The sequence below is a fragment of the Cariama cristata genome, unplaced genomic scaffold, assembly GCF_000690535.1.
Source record: "Cariama cristata isolate BGI_N322 unplaced genomic scaffold, ASM69053v1 scaffold4158, whole genome shotgun sequence".
Classification (NCBI taxonomy): domain Eukaryota; kingdom Metazoa; phylum Chordata; class Aves; order Cariamiformes; family Cariamidae; genus Cariama; species Cariama cristata.
Genome location: NW_009629341.1, coordinates 14,699 through 24,091, shown reverse-complemented (window position 1 = coordinate 24,091; position 9,393 = coordinate 14,699). Strand labels below are relative to the sequence as shown.

Below are 9,393 nucleotides of genomic sequence, written 5' to 3'. Positions count from 1 at the left end.
GGGCTCTGGTCAGCAGGAGAAGCAGAGTTAAACCAAAGATGAGCGCTGCAGAACCTCCCTCAGGATTTAGGCTCTATTTTCTAAAATCCCTTGGTGAAAGGCATAAATAAACCAAATTTTGCTAAGTCTCTATGGACCTGCATGGCCACTTGCCCTTGCTCCCCACAGTCCCTTTAGCTATGGACATGCTGTGGCTGCTCTCCACGTCTGGCTTTCTCCACCCAGGCCTTGAGCCCAGGGCGACCAGGGTGGACTTTGACTACGGTCCAGCGTGTTAAACCAACGTCTGGCAGATCCCTAACCACTGCTTGCTAGAGGCACCGATTTGGTGAAAAATCAATAAAAAGCTGACACTTGCCAGAGTTTCAAGCAAAGATAAGGCATAGTTGAGTCCTAAAATGTATTTCTTCATTCACCAGTGAATCTCTACCATAACATACAGCTTATTGCACAGGAAGAGTTATCGTGTTTCCCAGCAAAGATGATCAGTGTCTTCCCAGCATAAAAATCAACTTGTCAGTAAAAACACTAGAATCAACTGGGGTGAAAATAGCGGTCTCTTCCCCCCGCCCCTACCTGTCCCCATCTGTCAGCAGATAACAGGCAGGGATGACAAATCATTTTCTATCAAGAGGAAAGAGGGAGACAGGAGCTCTGCGGCTGCCTGCCTGCCATTTCCTTTCCCAGGGAGGGATAGCTATAAACCACCCAAGCACTGCGGCCGTAGGAGCAGAGCTGCTCTCCAGCTCCCTACGCAGAGGTTATAGCCTGTTTAGAAATAATCAAAATACGGCTCCATTTCCATAGAGGTGGTTGTGATGAAAAGCATTTTACCAGTTTGGAAAACTACACCAGAGCTTCTTATAAAGCATCTTCAAGCACCTACAGTAAATACTGAGCTGACAGCTAAAATGCCAAACATAGGATCTGAATTCATACTTGTACTGATTCCTGCTCTTAAAATAAATGCAGGCAGTGATTGGATATTGTTCAGCAGTGGAAATATTTCTTCCAACCACACAACAATCACTCTGAAGAGCAAAATCAACTTCTCTAACAGGGATACAGGTGCAAATAAACAGATTGTGGCTGTACACGAACGTAGTGTATTACTGGCGTATCACTATTTCTAAAGCTGTATTTCTAAGACCTTTTCCAAGGTCAGTCCCACTCTGCCTCTTATTTTGTTCCAAGTTAACTTGATTTTTATTTGGAAAAAGCCTTAAGCCCCAATTTCTAAGTGGATTTTGATGCCTGGCTGAAAAAGACTTTTCAAAAGCTGGTCTTGAGCTTATACTGTAGGCAAGTTTGAGCTGGGGGGGCGGGGGTGTTTGGGTTCTTTTATTGTTTTTTTCTAATGTTTCCTAAACTGCAGGAGTCTCCAGGGTGCTGGCAAGCCACAGGTAGGTCTGTGATAGCCTGCATCAAACCCACTGCTGCTACGGCTGCCCCCTGCTTACAGGGAGGCTTTTTGTGCCCGGAGGTATAAGAGGGAGACGGGATCCATCCCCAGGCAGCTTAGTCCTGCAGATCAGGCTGGGCCAACTGTAACTCCTATGTCTGTTAAATACAACTTCCCCGGGCTTTAGTGTTTCCCCCATTGCTTTTACCACAGTTTAGCCCCCAACTTTTCAAACTGAGTCTTGCTGTAACTCCAAAATTTCTTGCCCTGATAGGCGAGCCCGGCGTTTCACCCCCTTCCCCTCCTGCCAACAGCCCCCCATCGAGCATCCCCTACTGCTGGCACTGACTTCTGCATCATCTGCACCTGACCAACTTTGTGAAGACTGCAGCTCCTCACTGTAAATTCTCAGAAATGTCAAAAGAGTGGCTATTTGAACAGCACATACTCCCCAGATAATCAAGTGATATCTGGTAATTCTACCCGTTCTCTCCTTCCTTGCAACCAGATGCGCCGACATCTCCTACAACCAACCACAAAATAAAGCTTGGGAGGGATCTCGCAGCAAACCCTATCTGAGCTCCTCAAATGCCATCTCTCACAAGTTCGGGCTGATTTGTTCCCACACTTCCCAAAAAAACCCCTTTGCTGCCGCATGTGTAATTTTCTGACTAATTCAGTCTCAGCAAAGCTAGGTGCAGATGGGGAAAAAAAACCCTGCACATCATGAGAAACTCGATTCAACCCTAACTACTGTGTCTCAGTGAACCCTCACAAGCCTAATAAAGCCTTATGAATAAATTACATGCTTTTCAGCTTCCTATTTTTCAAAGTGAAAAAAAAAAAATGTAACAATGCAGATCATCGCAGATGTCCCGGATCTCCCCACGCATCGCATCCTGCAAGCCTCGGCACGCGTCACACAGAGGCTGGTGAAGCCAGCAGACGTGACAGTCACCGGAGGAACACCGGAATTCACGCCCAGGCATTGATGGACAGAGTGGTTAAAAAGGGATTTCAGGTGCTGCCTACCGTCAGCTATCTCTGCCTGCACCCAGGTTTTAATATATTAATCAGAAGAACTAAGAGAGAGAGAGAGAGAGACATTTGAAGATGATCAAACAAAAAGCCCTGGCAAAACAACATTTCAAATGACAGCGGTAACACACATCGCAGAGTCAAAACGTGACACCTGATATTAGATGTCTGCGTGTTTGGTTGACATAAAAATAAATTCCACCCTAACGAGGGATATTTTTACATTTTGATGACAGGCACTAACTATTTAGATATTAGGTTCACGCAAGGAGAAACCTAGCTAAATATCCATCCAGCAATGGTATTTATGTGCTCCTCATTACACTCGCGTCTATCACTCTCCATTTGAGAGATGTGCACAATGTCAGATAAAGACACAGGGTAGCGAATCAGAGCCTGTGTTCCCCACCAGGATGGGAAAGCAAGCCTGTGTTAGTGTATTTTTTTTTCATAAAAAAATAGGAAAAAAAATTCAAAACATCTTTCTTATGACTCGTAGCCCTGCCCTGACAGCCTTCCTCTGCTCCCACCCAGCTCCCCATGGGGGGAATTTTCTGCCTCCCATGGGGCTGGATACAGGCTGCCCATCCCTCACCTCAGACTCAACAAAGCCACAGATGCTGAAAGAACCGCTTGCTCTAAATATCCTCACTATTTTCTTCTTAACAAAAAGATATAGCCATAATTTTATGGAAAATGTATGCAGGAAGAGAAGGATTTGATTTTCTGAATGCAGAAAGAATCAAGCTCCCTCGTGGAATTTAAATATACCTATTTCATGGCTTTCCTTTTTTTTTTTTTTCCTGACCCTTTCAACATTTAAGCATATGAATAATCGTACTCATATAAACAAAATGGGCTCCTTCATGGATGAAACGCACACAAGAGATTTGTACCATTAAAATGCTATTTAATCTATTTTAAGGGTTTCTGAAAGACTGAAGGGTATACAGGCATGGTACCCTCTGGGAGAGGATCAATGTCACTGCCAGTGCAAAGAGGTTACTTTTGTGCGTAAGCGGCTCCAGGATGAGAGTCTGATTATTAAAGCAATCACCAACAACAACAATATGCTTAATGCTCTGCATTGCACCCGTTTGATTTTCAAAGCTCCATATTCCCAGCCCTTAGAGCTATGCACATGGATGCAACTCTGCTCCACGCATGCAACTGCTGGCTTGGCAGCACCAGAAATCTGGCCTGTTGAACCTAGATGACAAAATCTGGGATATTAAGATGACATGCCCTGCTTTTCCTCTGGAAACAGTTTTAAAAGATCCAATCAAAACTTCAGACAATTTAACATTCATAGTAAAAAGTAGCTCGAGTCAGTCACCAAACCTTAAAGGGATCCCTGAATTGTGCTTTTCTTAATGAATTTAATAATCGATTCTTACTACACAAATAAGGTGTGGGATGGATCAGTTAATAAGCATTCTCAGTTAATTGCTTTCTTCAAGTGACAATTTGTACAAATGATACCATCAAAGTAGTAATAATACCCTTATTGATTAAATTAATCTTTAAAAGACAACTCACATAAGTTTAATTAGCAATGCATGACAGAAGCACAAAATACTCTGAAAACAACCTTGTAACCCATCCCAAACTTTGAAATCATGGCAACAGTCACGCAATAGACTTTTGTATCTTTATTCAAATAGATACACACAATTTTATGGAGCATCTTTACTGAATGTCTGTGACTAACCAAGAAAACCCATAAAACCCTCCCTGCAGAGAAACAGCGAGACATCCAGCAAAAGTAGTCTTCGCACTTAGTCACACAGTCACTAACAGCCAAGGCCACAAACAGTTTTAAAATAAAAGAAAAATGTTCAACAGAAGGAGCAAAGATGGCCAGAGAAGCCTCTGTGCCAAAATTCACACGTGGAGCTGGTGGGGCCCCAGAGCAGCGTCAGTACTTTCAAGCCGCAGAAACTGGACACCAGGTATATAAAATCAGAGCAGAAACTTGTTCAGTACAGCAAAGGGTTAAAAGAGTTGGCTCAAAGCTTGTTCAGGTAGAGCAGGTTATTCTTGTATCAGCAGTGGTGTGGCCAGCAGGCCCAGGGCAGTGATCGTCCCCCTGTACTCGGCACTGGTGAGGCCGCACCTCGAAACCTGTGTGCAGTTTTGGGCCCCTCACGACAAGAAAGCCCTTGAGGGGCCGGAGCGAGTGTAGAGCAGGGCAACAAAGGTGGTGAAGGGTCTGGAGCAGGGAGCGGCTGAGGGAGCTGGGGTTGTTCGGCCTGCAGAAGGGGAGGCTGAGGGGAGACCTGATCGCTCCCTACAACAACCTGACAGGAGGGTGTAGCCAGGTGGGGGTCGGTCTCTTCTCCCAAGTAACAAGTGATAGGATGAGAGGAAATGGCCTCAAGTTGTACCAGGGGAGGTTTAGATTGGATATTAGGAAGAATTTCTTCACCGAAAGGGTTGTCATGCACTGGAACAGGCTGCCCAGGGAAGTGGTGGAGTCACCATCCCTGGAGGTATTTAGAAAACGTGTAGACATGGTGCTTAGGGACATGGTTTAGTGGTGACTTGGCCATGCTAGGTTAACGGTTGGACTCGATGATCTTACAGGTCCTTTCCAACCTAAACGGTTCTATAAATCTATGATTCTTTCTGGGACCGACAGCAGGAGCTGGGCTCGGGGAAGGGGCCAGGTTGTGGTCCACAGCACCCACACACTCCCCAGGAGGGGCAGAGGGAGCTTGGCGCAATGCTAGCTCTCCTTATTCCTGCAGCCAGAACAAGACCAGGTATGAGATGTCTCCACATGTCCCAGCCCTAGCAGCCTCATCAGCCGGGCGCAAGGATAAGATTTCCACAAACAGTCTGCTGGGGAGCGTTATTAATGCAGGAACAGATCAAATGTAGGTCAACACAATACAAAAGACCTGGTGCTATTACAATTTGATTGCAAGGCACGCTTTGGGGGGCGGGGGGTGGGGAGAAAGAGAAAAAAAAACGCGTTGAAAACCTCTCAGTTGAAGTATTAGCCTAAACTGCCTTACTTTGCAAACACTTCTCCGCTCTCTGCCAAGAAAAGGAGAATTAGACTCAATTCTGCCTCGGGAAGTGAAGTAGTGGACATCAGGGACAAGAGGAGTGAATAAGCACAACCTTCTGGAGACACTCCAGTGTGATAAAAGAAAATACAATAATACAGAGAACAGCATGTTCCCCTTGTTAGGGCCAAAGCTACCCCGCAAGCAGAACAGGAATTTGCCTGGGGCAGCAACTTGCTTAATGGCTTTATTATTATTATCTGAGCAATCCGAGGATGCTTCCCAGCACGTACAGGAGAGCAGCGAGCCCAGAGCCACCTCCGTGAATGCGAATAACAGGGTTTTATTTTTTTAAGCAGCTCATGCAGGAACTTTCTCATTTAGTTAACTGAATTCAGCAACTGAAAGAAACATATGGCCCGTATATTTCAGCATACATAGGTACAGTACAGCTTCTTTTAGGATATTTGAAGCATATTAATGAAACAAGACTCTTGGATAGTTTATGGCCTTGGCCCTTCAAGGTTAGGACAGCACAACCTTCTCAATTATTTATTTCATTTTGTTACTCAGATTACTTGCATTTAATTTTACCATAATGTAGTTAGTTTGTGCTTTTGCCTGAAACACTGTAGTTTTTCCATGTCTTTCTCACAGCCTCAATGGGTTTATTATCTCATTTGGTTTTGGTAATACAAGAATATAATGTTTTTAAAATGTCACATGATTCTCAGAAAGATGATGGAATTTGCACCATCATCAAAAAGAAAAGAAATACTTTCTGTATTTATTTTCATCCAAGAATCATGGAAACGAACAAGGAACCACCGAACTACTTTTCCAACTACAGACAGCTATTTCTCAGGCAAAACGGGAAAACACTCAGAAAAGCCTAATAATTGTCTATTAGAGTTGATCCTTTAAAAGAATTTTATTAATAAAGAGTCCCATATTACTGGTAACATGATACAGCTGCTACAGACCCCAGCCATGGCAAATTGCAAGCACGTGAGGAAGGGCTGGCAAGCTTTGTGTATCAGGACTATTAGAAACAGATATATCCATCAGAGACCTGACATCTGCTTGAATCCATGACAACTCTTGCTTTCCTTACACATACAATGAGTAGCCTTGGATAAACTATTTATAACTGAAATCTTACTATGAGGTGGAACTCAAATATCTGGCAATCGCAGACACACCATCTCCAGGATCGCTCTCCGTATGAGCTACCTGACCTTGCATACACAATGGCCAACGGATATTAAATGGGACTGATGTGCCATGAGCTCTTGGTCACTAAATAAGACCCTTGCAGAGAGACTGATTTTTGGAGCTCAGGAATCTTTGATAATCTACTTTCTGTGTAGTCTTACAAGGTGGATTTCCTAAGTATTTTGGCTCTCAAAACCACCAACATTTTTAAAACTTTGACCAGAACACACAGCGTATGAGTGTGCCAACACCAGGGAAACATATAAGCAAGCTTGGGAAAATCACTTGGGAAAGTCACATGGGGAAGAGAAGGATTTTTTTTTTTGCAAAAGGACTTTTATTAGATAGCCTTTCTAAAAAGTCCAGCATGTGAAAAAGAAGAGGACATATGCTCATCACTTGTCCCCAAGACATCCATCTTATTTTTCCAGTTATGAAGCCAATCTTCCATGAAATCCCTCAAAAACCTGGCAGATGGGTAGAGTTACTAATTGTGAGAAGTCTAGTTCCACAATGATATTATTAAAAACTCCTACAAACAAACAAATAAGGATAGCCACAAGAGAAGCTTGGTTTAGAGCGGGATCTCTCTAGACCCAAGAAATGAGCTGCATGATGATGTGCAATAATTACTTCATATGGAGAAGAGCTATGTGGCATATTTAAAGCCTTTAATTTCTATTCCTTTGTTTAAGTGAGATTATTGCTCCCCGTAGCCAATAACAATAGATTTCTTAAGTTTCTTCTGATTTGCCAGCAAAGCAAATATCCTCTGGTAAATCTATGAACTGAACAATGATTTTTCATTTTTACAACAGCACAGTCAATTCAATTTTCCAGTTATAAGTCTCAAGCCTCTCCCTATCAGCTTGTTAACGTACAAGTGCTGTACTCTAAAATATGCCTGGAAGAATCTCCATAGACTTTGCCATCCCAAGTTGCTTCTGAACATTGAATTCATTGCTTATGAATCACTTCACTGTATGTAAACACTCGAATCACTAAGCCACATCTAATATTGTACATAGTAATCAAGTGATGTCGTCACAGTGGATTCTATAACGATGAATGTCTGTGCGGATGCACAGAGGCAGCTCTAAAAACATGGCTATTAGTGTTTTGCTTTTAAAAGCAGGTTTGGCTTGTTTGTGAATATACTTTATTTGCAGATACTAAATGCCTGTAAAATATTTTCAGGCTTTGTGTCTTCTTGACGTACTCACAAGAGTCCCACCAGCCCCGCTAAGGCTGTTCACATGACAAAAACGGCACTGTATTTTTCTGGTATTTAAGATATCTATAACTTACAGCAACAGTGTGACAACGTGACCAGGGCCTGTTTAAGTTGGCATGCCATTTCATCTCAGTAGCTTTCTGCATCAGGTCAGACAGATAAGAACCCAAAGGAAAAAAAAAACTACACTCATCCCTAAAAGCAAGTCATCTTCCCTCCTTAAACTTAAATTAAAATGTTATAAAACACATCCATGCTCAGCTCCCCTGAAGCATTCTAATAACTGTTTATGCTAACTTGTTAAAGTGTTGCTTTGGGTTCCTTAAATACTGTTAGGTGCAATTTTTCTCGCAAATGTGTCACAAACCTTGATGCCGAGCTCTATGTTCTCCCCTCCATACACATCCATCCCAGGATCGAGAAGCCCAATCTCTCCAAAGAACTTTCTGTGCACAACAAATGAGCAGCCGATCATTGCCGGTGTCCTGTATGAAAAGAAAAAACAACACAAATGCACAATTATTGACATTTTCCAATTTTTAACGGACCGAGGGCTAATTTCTGCAAAGCTCCTGTTGGCTTCAGATGCTTTCTGCCACAGGTTATCCCAGAAACTTCACGGCAATGAGTGAGTTCTGTGTCTTTGAAGACATTATTTTACCACTGCAATGAAACTGTCCAAAATTCAAGTTCATCTCACCGTGTATAGACCGGAGAAAGAGTTCTCCTGGGATTAAATTGCTAAAAAGCTTTCAGGTCTTGGCTCTGTCGCAAAGATCTTGGGGTGTCTATGGGCAAGGTCACAACCTTTTTGGGTTTCCATTCCCCATAAGTGAAGGAAACGTAACAATGGCATTTGCTTTCTCTTACTTTCTGTCTAGTAACAGGACTTCAGGACAGACACTAGTTTTTATGGTATCCTGTGAAACAAGGTTTCCGATTGGGATCTTTACAACATATCGCAAAGGAGTCATCACCAACCAGTGACAACAAGGTAAATTGCAAATTTGCAGAAGCAAATCCTTTAAAAAATCAAGACAACTGTTTGCAGAAACATCCGCTGTGCCATTTGCCCAGTTCCACCAATATTGACAGGGCTCTGGGTTACAGATCAAGTTGTCACGTTCATCCTGCAAAACCTCGTGCCCTCCAGCTAACAACGCTGCTCAGGTCCACTTGTGCAAGAGCAGCCAAGCACAGCGTCCGGTCAGGAAAAATAATAGAGAAAAATGAGAGCGGTACTAACAATACTGACATCAATAGAATAGCAGAAAGATTGAGGAAAAACTCAGTGTCAGGGGTTAATTTATAATAACTATGCAATTTCAAGGACATTGTAGATAGCTGTGTTTACTAACGACCGTAACTGCAACATGCACATGCATCATCCCTCCCTCATTACCTTGCAAAACACTGGACCAGATCTCCATCTGATACAGCTGCCCTGAGATGACGATGCTGTTCTGATTCACACAAGCTGAGATCATGTT

At 43.0% G+C, this 9,393-nt stretch overlaps 1 protein-coding gene across 1 annotated transcript in view; it reads right to left on the bottom strand.

Moving 5' to 3' along the window:
* Positions 1–8,381, bottom strand: part of LOC104165470 (putative polypeptide N-acetylgalactosaminyltransferase-like protein 3) — a 75,159-nt gene extending 66,778 nt beyond the window's left edge. Inside the window, exon 1 of the mRNA XM_009705113.1 lies at positions 8,271–8,381. Coding sequence (XP_009703415.1) covers positions 8,271–8,378 — 108 coding nt within the window. The 5' untranslated portion in view covers positions 8,379–8,381. The remainder of the gene's footprint in view (positions 1–8,270) is intronic.
* Positions 8,382–9,393: the final 1,012 nt, after the last annotated feature.